This window comes from Dendronephthya gigantea, unplaced genomic scaffold, assembly GCF_004324835.1.
Source record: "Dendronephthya gigantea isolate DGI-Jeju-01 unplaced genomic scaffold, DenGig_1.0 000067F, whole genome shotgun sequence".
NCBI classification, from domain to species: domain Eukaryota; kingdom Metazoa; phylum Cnidaria; class Anthozoa; order Malacalcyonacea; family Nephtheidae; genus Dendronephthya; species Dendronephthya gigantea.
Window position 1 is genome coordinate 967,992 of NW_021163077.1, and position 16,528 is coordinate 984,519.

At 38.6% G+C, this 16,528-nt stretch overlaps 3 protein-coding genes across 5 annotated transcripts in view; 2 read left to right on the forward strand and 1 right to left on the reverse strand.

The window, feature by feature from the left end:
- LOC114530902 (neuromedin-K receptor-like) overlaps positions 1-16,528 on the reverse strand; it is a 55,356-nt gene that overhangs the window by 38,616 nt on the left and 212 nt on the right. The window contains exons 2-3 of one of the 3 annotated variants that reach the window (XM_028552512.1): positions 16,271-16,331; positions 7,551-7,740 (exon numbers count right to left, since the gene is read on the reverse strand). The gene's annotated coding sequence lies outside the window, so the exon portion shown is untranslated. Of the gene's footprint in view, positions 1-7,550; positions 7,741-13,895; positions 13,972-16,270; positions 16,400-16,528 lie in introns of those variants that run through there. The other 2 variants (XM_028552511.1, XR_003687793.1) reach the window with 2 other exon arrangements.
- On the forward strand, positions 2,865-6,532 carry LOC114530900 (monocarboxylate transporter 10-like). Its single transcript, XM_028552508.1, has 4 exons — positions 2,865-3,120; positions 4,104-4,684; positions 5,186-5,561; positions 5,814-6,532. The coding sequence occupies exons 1-4, from the start codon at positions 2,961-2,963 to the stop codon at positions 6,143-6,145; spliced, it is 1,449 nt and encodes a 482-aa protein (XP_028408309.1). The 5' UTR covers positions 2,865-2,960; the 3' UTR covers positions 6,146-6,532.
- LOC114530899 (monocarboxylate transporter 4-like) lies at positions 9,242-16,276 on the forward strand. The gene is made up of 4 exons (XM_028552507.1): positions 9,242-9,499; positions 12,826-13,397; positions 13,527-13,902; positions 14,509-16,276. Exons 1-4 carry the CDS (start codon positions 9,340-9,342, stop codon positions 14,850-14,852), a joined length of 1,452 nt encoding a protein of 483 aa, XP_028408308.1. The 5' UTR covers positions 9,242-9,339; the 3' UTR covers positions 14,853-16,276.

The window sequence follows — 16,528 nt, forward strand, 5'->3', positions numbered from 1 at the left end:
TTAGATGCTTTGAAGTCTGCTTTCTTTTGAGTGCATAGCTCGTAACAGGTTTGTCACAAGTTGCTTATAGCCGTAAAGAAGTTCCACTCCCCTCCCTAGCCCGGCAACTCATGGGTTTGGTTCTATACGATACACTAGCTGCACAGCAAATATAGTCGCAAGTCCAAATGTCATTTTCCATATGACAAAATATATGTTAACATGTCACTATAGATACGTCTGCACATGGTACCGAACTACTCCATTGTCCCGTAAGTTAAGCAGATTTTTTTGCAATTTTTTTATTCCGACTAAGTCTACTTCTGTGGTATAATTGAGAAATTTAGAAAGTCTTTGGACAAGTAGACAAAACAACCCCGTCCCCCCCCCTTGCCCCCTAATCAATGTAACCAAAACAAAAGGGGAAAACCACAACAGAAAAACCTGACCAAATCAACTAAAATCAGCAGTTTCCAAATTCAGTAGAATTGTTTCAGTAGAAAAGCGTGTTGCGAGGTCACTGTAAAATAAAGAAAGCATTCATAGGCGTATCGCCCGACATCTTTGGGACGTCAACTGTTACTTGTAAAATCTTACCATACCAATTTCGTACGTAAATGCGCGTGCGAGAAATACAGGGTGTCTCAAAAATAAAACGAAGTTGCGAAATTGCTCTTTAACATCCGTAATTTAGAGTGCAACGATTTTATTTTTACATAGCAAAAAAGAAGTTAGTTAGCTTTCTAAGAATATCATATTTATGTCATAATGTCTAGAAATGACCAAATAATCGTTATGTTAAAAATTGCTGATCGAAAACCACTAAAGAAATGCATAATTTGAAAGCTAAACAACTGCTCTTTCATACTGCATAAGGATTAAATCATTCACCATTATCATTATCATAAATCATTCACCGTTATCCTTTGTAAAAGTCTGTTGACTTCGTTGCTGTTTCTATTATACTCCCTGTACATAACTGGAGCATATACGAGTAACCAATTATACAAAAACTTAAATTTAGTTAACTTCTTTCATTGTTTCTCTTGCATTTCATCTTAATAATCTTGCGAATCCGAATTTCCACGTTTACGAGCCTTGATAAGCAATGACCCATCAATTTTTGCCCTCTTGGAGTTCCATGTGAAAATATAGGAACGAGGTTAAAATTATAGCTGTCAAATTCATAGAAAAATGTCTATCATTCGCGAACCTTTTTATCAGAAACTGGGGTGAAACTGCCTTTAGGTGCTGTTTAAACATTTAATTTATGACGTTATCCCTCATCGAGTATTATGACGTTATCCCTCATCGAGTATTATGACGTTACATGTGGTTACATCGACGTCCATGTGTGTCCCTTTTAAACTATAATGACGTACACAATTTTAGGACAATTATAAACAGATTAAACTAAGGTGATCTATGCCAAAAAAGAGATTTTCTCATAACGTGTAGGCAAAAATGAAAGATTTGGCTCAGCTGACAGAAAATTTGCAACTCTTGTTGTTGCCAATTGAAAGATACCACTCAAAATTGGGTAAAATATAGGGTTTGGGTGGGACTTAATAATAGGCGCAAGATTATATTATGACGGGTGATACACTAACGACTTTAATTGATACCTAATGGCTACACCAGTCTCTGTCGTAAACTCAAAAAATACACATCTATGTACCCAGCTATGGAAGATTCATCGTTTACCTTGTTAATAAATACCGGAAAAGAAGACAAGACTCCAAAAAAGTATTCTGGTATCAAAGAAACAGCTTGTACGCAAGATATATAATATAGGTTCACAAATCACGAATATAGCTCTCGTATTGACAGACACTGGAAATGTTAGACTAAAACATGTATAGCGTTGAAAAAATACCCATATATATAAGATTGAAAACGTGTAAGTTTCTGATATGAATGACTTATGACTGGCCTAAAAAACATTGAATATCACAGATAAAAGCCACTTGACGTCAAACAATACAGAACTTTGTGTATGTACCCCATACCCCATATCCCATCCCATTAGGAAAGTAGTACACCGGGGATTCGAGCCTCTGAAATTCACCGATGTGGGATGTTTCCGCATACGTTGGTGAACACATCGAAAAGATTTTTCTCCGTTACATTTACAATTATATACATCTTACAAGAAGATATTCAAAGATGCTGCCACGCAGTAGCGTAGCCAGCCACACGATTTGTCCCGCTATATATGCTAATTTTTTGGTGTTTATTTACTGTGAAAACAATAAATTTCCAAAGACATAATTAATTATGACTTGAAATTTACATAGCGGGACAAAATCGTCAGGCTGGATACACCACTGGTGCCACGATGCTCCTTGGTTGCATGTATACTTTATTAACCTTAAAATCAGTTAAAGTAACGGAACTCAATATACTCAGACGGTGAATATACGAAGAGTATGCCCAGGTGAGATTCTCCCTGGGGGTAATTTACGAACAATGTCAATCAATGTTATGTATAATTCAAGGTCACAACCTAAGTTGTGGCGAGAAATAAACAATCTTATTATTTATGGACATGCAGGGAATGTGTATTCTAAGAAGTATTTCCATTTTGCTTGCCAACTAATTAGAGCAAAATCACAGGAATTACTAGAAACGAACGCATCTTTCAGGGCCGATACAAGACCAACTGTTTTGAATATGTATGTGCGTGACACTTTAATCCAACAATAATTAAATTTCCGTCTCAAACCCCTGTGCTGATATAAAGCATACTTAAAAATAAATTCCTACAGGGCGAAACTGGTCTTGTTCAACCAGTTTGACAAAACTTGTGTGGCTGATGAAAACACATGACTTTGCTTGATAAACAACAACTTATAAACTTTCCCGCAGTAGATATAAATTGCAATTACTGTCCAACCGTGAATTGTTCGTAGTCGTCGCGTAAGCTAGTGAGTGAGAAAAATCTGTTAAAAACAAAATTTTTTCTTGCTGATCCTGGCAACATGAATTTCGTTGAAAATAAGACGGTGGATTCGAGGCGGTCTTGGTGTATTCTTAGTATCGTATTTTTCTCGCTGTTTGGCGCGGGAGGACTACAAATGTCGTTCGGGACCATCCTGGGCGCTTTAGTTGACGAGTTTGGTGAATCCACTAGTAAAATAGGTTTGTGCAGGGCGTTTTGTGTGCTCTATGGGTTATTCTATACAAAATCAACCCATATTTATACAATCTAACGCCAGACGATTTTATTATTGTAACGTCTACGTGGCGCTCAATATAGAACTAGACTCGTGACTGATTCACTTTCATTTAATGGCTAAATATATTGTAAGATAATTAGAAATGCCATCTCGCTAGAATATGGCTGAAGCCGTCCGCAAATGATTTGTTATAACATCGTTAGAAGTGGTTGTATTTAGTGTAACCTCGCAAACAGTTTTTGAACTTATATTGATAACAGAGTAAAGGTAGTTTTATGCTGCGACACGAAATAATGATGGCAGGTGAAGGTTTCGATACCCCGCAAGTTCTGCCTGTTGCACACAGGACAAAATTCATCTCTCTCATATAGCATATAAAATCTATCGATACAACAATTTTAAATAATGCCGGCTTTCCGTGTTGAACGCGTTTTATGCTCGCTCATTAATTCAAGCGTCGTTTATTTCGGAGTGTCGGTTGTAGCTATACGAAAGGCATTTATAGCTTAAAGTCCTTAAACCGTTAAACGTTGGCTACCTCGAACTTCAAGGCTTAATTGTCGTCACAGATATAACTATTCTATAAAGTTGTAATAAAATATTTTAGCTTGTTGGTGTGATGAACTAGTGTATAATCATGATTGATATTTTTGTCTAATCCAATGCTTAGCTGTCTATATCAATCCAACAGTGATACCCAGCGTTTAAACATGCAGGTATCAAACAACAGGCCCCAGAAACCATTTGAAAAAAATAAACGATAGCGTTTTTGGATTTCAATCTAAAGATAGATTCACCGTTGTTTTAAAACTTTGTAAATGGATTATGAACGTCGCCTTTGCATAAGCTGCAAATTGCAAGTCCGCAAAACAAGAGATATACATCTGCGTTTGCTCAAGAGATTGTGGTAACAGGGCGGGCTTAAGATAAAACCTTATGTTTTAGTTTGGATCGGCAGTTTGGTCACGCTATTCAACTGTATATTATCCCCTCTGACAATATTCCTGGCCCAGCGTCACGGCATGAGAATAACGCAGCTGATTGGTGGAATTATTTTAACCTTGGGCATCCTCGCCACCTCTGTTGTCAACTCGGTAAACCTGATGTTCCTTACCTACGGGACCCTGGTCGGCATTGGCTCGGCCCTGGTCTATTCCCCAGCGTTCGCGGCGATCCCAGAATACTTCACGAAGTATGTTTCCATAGCGACGGGTATAGGATCATCTGGAATGACCTTGGGATTAATCTTCTTCTCCTTTACCCTCCCCATACTGCTTCCGGAAATTGGTTGGCGCAAGACGCTGTGGGGGGTTGCCGCGATCGGACCGCTGATCAGTGTGTGCGGGCTTGCGTTTTCGACGCCCAAGGCAGAACCAACCAGCGACGTGAGCCCCGAGAAAGCGGCACAAGGGGCAAATACAGATAAAGAGTCATGGAAGGGTTTATTGAAGAAGAAGTCATTCATCCTATGGTGCATTGCCTGTTTTATTTTTGCTTCTGTCGAATACGTTCCGCTTTTCCTTGTGGTAATGACATCCATGATACATGATAGAACGCCACCAAACTATCACACATTTAAAGCAGAATGCACAGATCTGTAGCCTACAGCGTAGACTCTATATAATGGTTTATAAAATTTTCGCTGCAGGCTTACAAATCTGTATACTGCAATTTTATTCAGAAATTATTCTTTCCTGTGTTCACAACAATGAAACCTTATGTATATGATTGTTATTAGTTTGGCCGTTTAAATTGAATCACAAGCCATAAATTTTACTGTTCGGTTATTTGTTATGTTCTGTTTGCTTATTTTTTGTTAATTCGCTAATTTCGCTCGTTCATTTGTTTGTTTCTTTTGCTCAACTGTTTTCCCGATTAGCTTGTTAATTTTTATATGTTTGTTTCTTTCTTTCTTTTTCCTTTTTTTTTTGTTTGTTTGTCCGTTCGTTGTTGACTCGTTTGTTTGTCAGTCTTGGCAAACCATCAATGCATGTACTAAAACCACATCTCTCTCCTTTCCTTCATAGGCACAATGCGCTAAAGACTCTGGCATCCCAGCAACCGAAACCAAATGGCTGAACATTGTGTTCGGATTTGGCTGCTTCGTTGGCAAGGTCGTCTCTGGTTCTTTGGCTGCGCCGCTACTTCGACGAGACATGTGCAAACACTTATACACCATAACCATCTTTGCATACAGCCTCTCCTCTTTTCTCGTGTCTTTACACCCCGCATACGAGAGTCTTATAGCGTACATGGTGTTTGTCGGCTTCCTTCAGGGATTAGTCGAAAGTCTCTTCTTTTTGGTGAATCTTGAAATTGCAGGGATGAACGCCTATAGGACAGCTTGTGGGTTTACGTTGGCGTTGACGTCAGTTTCTATGACGACAGGCCCACCTCTTGCAGGTTTGTAGTTTAGAATAATTGTTAGGTTTCAACCTCTCTGGGCATTGCCTTTCCAGAAAATTTTAGATGCGATTTCCCTCTTTATGATATAGAATGGATAATTTATGGATGTGAGCAAATCATTACACTAATTTACTCATTCACATCCATCAGAAGAAATCCACACGTAAAATCGTTGTAAGATTCGCCCTTGTGTCTCGTGCACTAGCTTTGATGCTGACTGATACTTATCACATGTTTTATCTTTTTTAGGTTTACTTTACGAGGCATTTTCCCACATTCGTTATCTCCTATTAGCAATCTCAGCCACAAGTTTCGTCGCCAGCCTCTTCATTTCTGTCATCCCGTGCGCAACCCCGAGACGTAGCTACACACTTAACCACGGTTTCCTTGAAAACCCGGACTACTGGCGTGTGTATTGTCACAATGTTTCTCCCCAACCTCCTCGCCGTCCGGCTGCATTCGTGATCGCAAACGAAGCTGCTGTTGTTGCCGACGTTAGCGGGCACCGAGTGAACAGCAAAACAACCGCAAGTCATTTACCGAAGACAATATCAAAAGCCGAGCTCATACAAGTGGTGTAGAAGCGATTACAGCTTACGATATTGGGCGTAGTCATAGAGACGACTCTCTGCTCGCCTTTGGGTGCCATGAGGCTCAAATCTCAGATTTAGAACTTCCGTAAATTCCCAAAGCGCGCCTACGCTGAAGGTTTGCAAAGTTAGCTGGAAATTTGACGTTTCCTCGTTAAAGCGTAGTCTCTCGGTCATTTTTATTGTTGACCATAAAGTTAGGTAGAATTAGTACCGCAGTCTAGCAATAGCACGGGAGGGATGATTTATAGGTGGTTGTGGATAACTGAATGGAGATATCTATTTTTGTCCGGAAAGGGTAAAATGTGTTAAAGAATCACGAAATACCCTTTTAAAGCATTTATAGTTTGGAGAGCTTATGAGAGAGGGCAATTAGAAAGGGGGTAAGCTGAAGGGGGGGGGGTATATCACAGTGTACCCATGAGATGAATAATTTTTACATTAACAGACATGTCAAAAACTTAGCTTTCTATGTTAGATAACATGACCGTGACACGATTTATTCTCTGTAATACCGTAAAATGGTCTATATGTGGTCTACGATTCAGGTTCTTGGCTAAGTATGTACGAGTTCTTTATTGATATTACCCACTCGGTGTTTAGTTATTTATTGTCATTGTACATCGCATCATATCGAATCCTGGCTTCATTCCAAACCCATTTGGTTAATCCACGGCAAAGCCGAAACGAGGATATCAAAGTTGATTCATGATACACGGCTTACTTGAAGTATATCTATCGATCCTCTGATACATTCCCTGCACTTTTTTGCGCGGCTTGGCAAATACATTTTTAATTCCGAAACCGTTTTCAATGTCGCTTTTTCAAATTTTTATAGTTTGTATGGCATGTGGGAGAATTTTTTCAAAATGAATTTAGTGAATATGTTGATTTCCACAAGCTTTCGCTGTATTAAAATATAATCTGCTCTGTGAAACAAATTCATTTTCCAACGAAACTGACATTTAAATTGACTTCGAATGACTAAAGCGAAGTGGGCAATATTTTGAAATATGAATGCCAATGTTTGAAATGCGATTATCGACGTGAATAGCCCATGCAACATGACGTACGTTGAGTTAACAACATACGCGTATACAAAAACAACTTCTATAGGCCCGTTTACACTTGCAATTTTTAGTGCGTTTTTATGTGTGGTTTTCTTCTTTTGGTAGATGTGAACGAGTAATTAATTACGAATGCTCTGATGTATAAGGTTTTATTTGAACATCCGTAATTAATTCACTCGTTCACATCTGTCAAAAGAAGAAAATCGCACATAAAATCGCAGCAAAAATTGTTAGTGTAAACGGGCCTTATCATGCAATGTCGGTTGCTCGTAATATTTATTTGGCTTTTTCACTAATTTTCAAAACAAGTTAGCTAATGTACTTACCAAGATCGCGCAAAAAAAGCCTGGAACGATCATCTTGGAATAGGTTTATTCAAACCATCGTTAATCATCCAATAATTAATATCTATATTGTCATTGAGGCACGATTGAATATGATTACGCGCACTGATTCTCCATATACTTGTAATTCTCCCACTCCCAGGTTATACTGTTTTTACATGACACGAGTGTCCTGTAATGAAAAACAGACCACATTAGTGATGGAACTAGATGAAACTTTACAGTTTACACGTGGAGGTTTTACTTAATTAAATTTTGCCCGGTAACATTACGCGGCCACATGCGGAGTTTTCCGCAGCGAGGGCCGTGGACTGGAGCGTGGGTATAGAAAAGTCTTTGCGAGGTTGTTTGTCTATAAGCGAGCATGCATTCATGTTTAAATTTCAGCGAAAATTTGCATGATTCTTTCGCCAAAAAGTCAAATTGTTTATACGACAGTCACACCGCGCGACCAAAGGGTCGAAAAATGAAAAAGATCGTAACAATTTTGTACGTCTCTCGCACACCAAACACACAAAACGAGGCCATTGCCATTTGGTCAAAACCAAAGGTGGACAAACGGTTCGAAGCGAACCAATCGTTGGAAAAATGCCAATCAGCTTATATATATCTACACTGAAAATTGAATAAATATGCTCTACAGTATATTCCTTACAATAAACCTGCCCAATATTATCCGTGGTACATTCACATTACTCTCAATAGAAAACATATATATGCATGCTAAATACATAATGCGCTTTCGTGATGAAAATTTTTGAGACGTCGAGAAGTTTTTTACGTCTATTTTAGGCATTTGACATTCAACATAAGGGCAAATTTAATATGACACTATAAAAAAATATTGTACACAGATAGCACTAAAAACCTGTCCCACAATTTTCTTGCCACAAATATATGACATAAAAACATCACATATAATGGTGACTTATATCCGCTCTTCAACCAACTCAGCTGTCGTCGAAAAACCGGACCTTATATGACGATACTTTTTGCACTATAGGCTCAGCCGGGGGTTTTTTCACATAAACACGGCAGTCAATGCCAGTCATGAATCATACACCGAAAATCTTGATAAACATTAACTTGGATTGGATTCACCAAGCCCAGTCTTTGAATACTCGCTTATTGCTTTCACATGGCGAACACCATTACACCATGCTGCAGGAACATTCGCTTTACACGTGAATAAAAACAACAGTCATATAATACAGCCTGCGCTCGACTGAGTGAACGACTGAGTTGTCCTATATTATTCAAGGCATTATTGTGGCCAAGGAAAGAATGGAATTTTTGTTGTTTAAATCAGGCATGCAGACGAGTCGACGACTCCCGTATAAACATCCACGCATTCTTAATTCAGTCACAGCAGTATACAACACTTCAAACATGCAGATAAATGAAGTCGAACTGTCCTCAATAACGTGATAGTGATGCATGATACTTCAATATAAATCATCATTACATCATATAAATAATTAAGGGCAAGAAAAAGTTCCCCAAAGACAACATATAACTATTTTAAGGAATGATTTTTCTGCGGATTGCAGAATGTTCTATGAAGCGCGCGCACGCGAGGTCGCGTGCACTTCAAAAAGAACCAAGAACAGAACCAAGTTAGACCGGTTTTCGCAGCATCAAAAACAACTCGTATATCTTGCACAAAAATGCCTGGGAAAATTCAACACCGGCTTTTGCTGATATTGCAGATACATATACATATTTTAGCCACACAAATTTCTCATTTTGCCGTGTGTCTTGCATTGCTAGTATGGGAAGTAAGAAAAAGATCGTCCCTGATTCAAGACGCGCATGGATGACACTGTGTGCGGTGATATTTTCGTTATTCGCGAGCGGTGGATTACAGATGTCTTTTGGGACGATTCTTGGCGCGCTCGTACGAGAATTTGGCGAGTCTAAAAGCAAGACAGGTAGGACGTAATACATAGTGTCTAGACTTGCTTTTCACCGCGTGCCCGAAGTATATGGGAGAGAAAACAGTCGAGTTCCTTCAGCACCGAACAATACCGTGCATGGGAAACGTATTTCATTATAGTGGACTAGCTAATGTCGAGTTTGATAGGGATTTAAAAAAAAATTGGTAGTGGTACTGTGTGTATTATATAGTCAATGGCTGATGTAAAATTATGTTCCGAACTGTTGTACAGAATCAGTAGAAGTATAACATTGATTGTATAGTAAAACGTTGTCTAGTTAAATTTTTGCGCAAATGGTATTACATTGGTGATGCTGCCAGTACATAGCGCGTGACGCAGTAAATTCAAATCACTACTAGCGCTCCACTTTTAATATGCCTGACGTTGATAAAATATTAATTCAGGTCAAAAGGTTAATGCCATGCGACACTTCAAAGGACTAACGATTCAACATTTAACTTCTACAGTGATCTACGTGCACTATCTGTTTGACCGTTCTAAGTGGCCAAGCAATGTAAAACACGGCTGGTTAATGTCGTTTGTGCGTCACAGAAATAGATAAAGCGGATAAAAGCCAGTACAGATATACACTGAAAAATGTACATCATCGCGATACTGTCAAATTATCACATAGCACAACCCCGGTCACAACCCTTCCGATCGAAGTCACGAGATCGTCTAGGGGAGTTACTGGAACCGAGTAAAATGCGGTTAGGTTAAACTTGTATGTGCAATGTTTTTGAATTCAGGATTATGACCAGCCCTTAAGCAATAAGATACCTGGTGAACTTGATCAATATGAACATGCACATGACATGCCCCTTGTGACGCGACGAAGGATGAAAAAAGATCTAGACAATATCAGCTTTCCCGACATCTGCAAGACTATGATGCCCATATGCTTTAAACCGGGCTACCAACTTATAAGTTATAATATTAACGATCGAAGTATTTCATACAAACGGAGGGTCTTTCACGCCTAACTTATAAAGACATTTGTGCGACTTAAAGCGGGAATTTTTTCTTTTGACTTTTGATTAAGGAAATTATTCTAGGTCCTTTTTACACTGTCTATACATTCTCTATATGTATAAATCGTTTACCCGTTTTAAGGATTTGTTAGATTTAGATTTGAGAGAACGAAAAAGTAGCTAAGTAACACAGAGCTTTTCACTTTGTTATGTTTGTTACAAATCCTTATCAGTTCGGCAAGGCTTTTTAGTTTTTGCTAAACTTTGACAGTATAAACCTGCCGTGATCCATATGTTAGTAATATTACGTTATGTTAGTGATTTTACTAAATTAGAAAGCCTAGCTTATCGACTGTTCACTCCTTCACATCTATCAAAAGAAAAAACTTAGAGCAACATAATATAAAAAAAAGTTGGTACACCGACCGATTATAGCCCCCTTTACAGAATTTACAGAGCCAATTCAGTTTTTGGCATCCAAACAAATTTACTTTAGCATTCGATTTTTCGAGTAGTGATAAAATTTTGCAATCTGACATATATTGTCCCATGAAAATTGTCTATTACATAGAATGTAAACTCCACCTCCTGAATAAAATATTATGAATGCAGTATTGGACCATATCAGATGAATCGTCTAGCGAGCTCTAGACGGAGGTTCAACCATACATAGTTAACTATGCTTCAACACTTAACTCACTTTTATTTGGGTTTCGAGAACAAATTGAACAATGCCAGTGTTATTTCAACTGCATGACATATATATGAAACTAGGTTGTTTACTTAACAGATTCCTATTAATATTTTTGTAGATTCGGAATGTGTTTGTAAATTAACATTTCTCATATAACTATAGTACAGGAAATACTGCATGTTTGCGCGCATTGCGCTGATTATGCAAAAACAATATCATTTTGGCCATGGTCATATTCCCAAGACTCGACGGTGCTGACTGATATTTTGACTACCAATAAAACGGAAACAGACCTAAAGGATTTAGAAATATAAAAACAGAGCTGCGTGAACATACCGACCTGTTGTTTTCTCACCAAAACAAGTTTTGAACTTCGGATGGCTAATCCTGTATCATTAATGACAGACAATCACCGAAGCCAATGTAAAAGTCATTCAGGGGCAGACTAATGCAAACCTGATTTGTATAACCTTTTCGCCCGCCTAATTTCATCAGTTTTGCTACAACGTCGGTAAAAAATGTCGCGAAATGAAAAGACGAATTCGGATATTCATACATACATGGTCGCATGGGATTTTAACAATTGGGCTTTAGTGTTCTTTATGGCCTCGTATCTCATATAATATATATAGCTGTATATTAAATACCAAAACAACAGATAAACGATCAGTGAAAACAGGTTAATATGTTTGAATGCGGACTGGTTACAGCTGCCACAAAACATTTGCTAATATCTTGTATCAAAACAGGCTGAGGATTGAGGGTCTATAGATTGTTGATTCACTGTAATATTAATACGTTCGACAATAGCGTTGACAGCTCCCTTGGGAGAAAAATGTTTAGTTAAATCAAAATCGCAACACCGCGACGTGGTGATTACGCATTACAGAAATTCCATTTTAGGAACAAAGATCAGTTTAATCGATTCTGTTACAATCCGGTAAGACCATTTGAGAACCGGTTCTCTAAAAACCTGCATTGCTGAAGGTCATCGGTTGCTGGCCGTTTGGGCAGCGATGCAATACTGGGGGAAACTCTTTATTCACACTAACATAAATTTATCAGTTTCACACGTAACCCTTTTCTTTAGAACCCAAGGTAAACGTTAAATACTTATCCATGACTGGAAATCGCTTAGAGTCATATGGTCTATGGTTTAGACATGGGTCTGAGTACTGAGACCTAGTACGAGACTCATTCATTCAACTCCGCTTCAAGTTTGAATGGTGTGAATTTGAAGAATCCGAATTGCATATTATAGTAACTTTTCGGGTATTACCGTGTATTTTGAGGGCATAAAGGAATAATTTTCCGGGATTAAAATTAAATGTATTTTATCCGGATCCTAAAAAAATTCCATTTGTTTGTAAACCATTTCGACCTTCAAAATGATGATAATGATACAGCCAATGTTCTTGGGCATAAATATGTTGGTACTCTCTTCAAAACTCATTTAATTCCTTTCAATCAAATCAAAGAAATACAAAATATCTATTCGGCATAAACTCCATTGAACAAACTGACCGTTCATCAAATTCCCCGTCAGTGAATTGTCCGTTCGGGCAAAATAGCCCTCGACGAAATGTTTCTTCGACGAAATGTTTCTTCGGCAAAATATCCGGCCACCCTTTTGACGTCACTTCATGTTTTTGCAGCTTGGGTTGGAACACTGGCAACATTCTTTAGCAGTGCCCTATCGCCAATAACCATCTTCCTGGCACAAAAACATGGAACCCATATTACACACTTTGTTGGAGGCGCCTTTCTAACTGTTGGAGCAGTGGCTACATCTTTGGTGACCACAATCAACTACATGTATCTCACATACGGAGTTCTAATTGGCATAAGCGGCGCGTTAGTCTACGCCCCAGCTATGTCATCCATCCCAGAAATCTTTGCAAAACACGTTTCCATAGCAACAGGTATCGGTTCTGCGGGCTCAATGATGGGGTTAATATTCTTCTCGTTTGTATTACCCGAGCTGCTCGACGGTCTTGGGTGGCGCAAAACATTGTGGTGCTTGTCCGCTATAGGACCGCTGATCAGCGTGATCGGGTTTGCTCTTCCGAGGACCGCAATTGCAACGGGTAGCGGTAGCCAGGATGAGAATGTGGAACAAATGACCCAAGATCCTTGGTGGAAATCAATTAAAAAGAAAGCGTATATATTGTTAAATATTTCTGTCGTTCTGTTCACTTTGATCGATTTTGTTCCATTATTCATTGTGGTAAGTTTGCTACATGTGTCTCCAAGCTCATTTATCTGGAGACGTTTTACGTTTATCAGCAGCATACTCCATCCCCAGTATTGGACCCATGCAATACCTAAATCTCAATTCAATGTCTATATTTTGCAGCCTTTATGCGCAACGGAATCAGGAATGCCGGTGGAACAAACGAAATGGTTTAACATCGTTTATGGCGTCGGCAGCCTTATTGCCAGACTATTCTCTGGGCCCATGACGGAACCGTTGTTACGTCGAGACAGGTGTAAATACCTCCAACTCTTTTGTCTATTCGTCTACAGTTTGTTATCGTTCCTTGCGTCTCTGACCATCAAGTTCGAATACTTGATGTTGTACATGATCCTCATTGGGCTACTGAACGGTATTATGGCCAACCTGTTCTTCCTTGTTATCCTGGAGGTGGTCGGTCTCGCTGGATATCCGGCAGCGTGTGGGATAAACTTGGCGATGTGCAGTGTCTCGTACACAACAGGACCACCGCTAGCAGGTATATAAGTTGTATACTACATTTCCAACCTTGAACTCAACTCGTCTTTGAAGTATGTCCGATCATCCTCTGTAAATACAGAAGGAATAACTGAGCTAAACTAACTTCATTAATACTCGATAACTAAAAGATTATTTCTAGGAAAACAGCCTGGCCGAAACTCGATCGATTATTTCCTTTAATACGAGAGCCTTGATATGTGATCTGACAATGCCCTCAATTGTTCACAGCTCAATATACTACTCCTAACAAGAAAAACTTTTATAGTCTTAACATTTGGAGGAATATCATATTCTGTGTGTACACTAAATTATATTGCACAGTCTTCTCCATGTTATCTTCAACATGTAGAGTTGCATAAAGCATAAAAAAAATAATAATGAATTCATGAGTTTACATAATAACCTAAAGCATTTTTGCTGTTGCGCCCTGTTTGGGTCAGGTTTTTCCACCAGTTCTTTCTCAAAATGGTATATTAAAATTTTAAACTATAAACACTATATACCGTAAAAATTTCCCCTGCTATAGAGGCATAGCGACAGTAAGGGTTCCTGCTCAAACAACTGTTGGTACAAAAAATCGTTGAATATTAAATCTATATTACAGGTCTCCTTTATGAAAGTGTTAACGATGTCAAATACCTTTTGCTAACCGTATCAGGAGTAACATTTTTGGCCGCGGTTGTCATGGCGATGGTACCGTGCGCGACACCACGTCGGACATATGCCCTACATCAAAGTGACTATGACTTTTGGCGAGTATATTGTCATAATCCCAACATAAGTCCCAGAGTTCCGAGACAAAGTAAGGTGTTTACAGTAAGCGAGTCGGCGGTCGAATGTCGGGAGAACTTTGGGTATCAGGCAGACAAACAACAAATGAAGGTGAAAACATTGGCAGAATCTGTATCAAGGACGGAGCTTCTTGGATCGAACGCAAACTTTGCTTGACCATGATTGTCACTTTTCAAGTTCGTATTTAACTCCCGGCTCTATTTTTATTACACTCGGCGGTTTATGGATTCAGAACTTTAGAAATTGACTTCCAAAAGTCACACCCAAGCACGAAAATTAACGGAATTCTGAAGTAATCCTGGTTGGAAACTGCATGTCACAGCTGCGAGTAACTTAGCTGGTTCAGCTGAAAGCTGTGGCCTAACATATAGAATGCAAGCAGGTCACACTTTTAGCTGTAGAAAGATGCCATTGAGCTTTATCCTTCAGTAAAAGCTGCAGATCTACTAATGAAAGTCTTTCGAGAAAGGCACAGAGAGACAGTAGCAATCAAATACCTCAATTTAATAGGCCTAGCTGCTGATAGGCATATAAGGAAAGAGTGGAGAATACAAAAAAAACAAAACTGCAAGCTCTACCAAACTCGGTTTATTGGTAGGATTGCCATGTGTGATAGAGCATGTAAGGGAAAGGAAATCTGAACAATCAACTGCTTTTCTGTTGATTTCCTATTACATGCTTCTTATGAAGGGACTGCTTATAATTTAATCAGTGGTAGAGTAATATTATTATTTTTGGACCTGTGTGTGAAGCTAGTTTCTCTTTCTAGGGTATGTTATTGAGTGTATTATGTACACAGCTGTATAAACTTGGGGAATTGAAGTTATCTACTCTGTTAAATTTATTCAAAAACATACACCAGAAGTAGAAATCAGCTTTATGAGATATCAATCAATATGTTAACATTATTTAATTTATCTGGTAAGGATATTTCAGGCATGTAATGCATCTGTAATCATCACTGTCCAAAGTGTATATATAATTAGCTATAAAACCCAGCAAAACCTTTACTTTTACTAATTCTAAAATGTGACGCTACAATACCTACACGCCTAAAAACACTGAGCCTGCGGTTTATCAGCACGCTCGTTTTTAGGCGTGTAGAACCACAGATTACCTATATATGGTAGAACTGTGGTAGAACTGTGTAGTGCAGAAGTGAGGCAGATCTCTGATTGGGAACACCTTTCTGAGTTCTGACTCTGAATAAGGTTCTTGGGCAGAAAGCTTTTAAAATAACATTTCGGTATGGCCATACAAAATTCATCAACAACATTGGCCTGGGAAAGCTTAATATTTCCATTGGTTTAACTGCACTGTCGTGTACACTGAGTCTGCGAGTCACTGAAAAAAAAACCTATTAAACATTCGTGGTCTGCTTGGCAAACTGTGGCTTGGCCTACCACAGTATTCGTATCAAGCGACAAGCGGTATATGTCAATCTGTTTCCTAGAAACTTAGCAGGTTTTCTGGAAACTTTCGGCCTGTATACAACTAATAGAAATTACAAAAGTGTAAATGTCGAAACCGGTACCTGTTTAATCAATATTTAATTGGATTCAAAAGCACCTCACCTCATTCCTCTTCTCCACAACTTGTGCGTCTTTAAAGTTCAATATCTTTTCCATAATATTCCTACAAGCCCCAAAATAAAACAAACTTTGGCAACGAAAAATATTGACAGGACTGCCAGAAACGACATATTGGATTTTTATCACAGTACTTCATGTACGGACCATTGTAGACTTGTAGCTCACCTAGCTAATGCATGCTTTTGAAATACCTTGAAGTATTGTACATTTAAAATATTTTGTAACAATATATACTATTAA

Excerpts from the sequence above, each read along its gene's own strand:
- LOC114530899 (XM_028552507.1), top strand. The coding sequence starts at position 9,340 with ATGGGAAGTAAGAAAAAGATCGTCCCTGATTCAAGACGCGCATGGATG. Across the intron at positions 9,500-12,825 it reads CGAGTCTAAAAGCAAGACAG|CTTGGGTTGGAACACTGGCA; the intron begins GTAGGACGTAAT and ends ATGTTTTTGCAG. Across the intron at positions 13,903-14,508 it reads AACAGGACCACCGCTAGCAG|GTCTCCTTTATGAAAGTGTT; the intron begins GTATATAAGTTG and ends TCTATATTACAG.
- LOC114530900 (XM_028552508.1), top strand. The coding sequence starts at position 2,961 with ATGAATTTCGTTGAAAATAAGACGGTGGATTCGAGGCGGTCTTGGTGT. Across the intron at positions 4,685-5,185 it reads ACGTTCCGCTTTTCCTTGTG|GCACAATGCGCTAAAGACTC; the intron begins GTAATGACATCC and ends TTTCCTTCATAG. Across the intron at positions 5,562-5,813 it reads GACAGGCCCACCTCTTGCAG|GTTTACTTTACGAGGCATTT; the intron begins GTTTGTAGTTTA and ends TATCTTTTTTAG.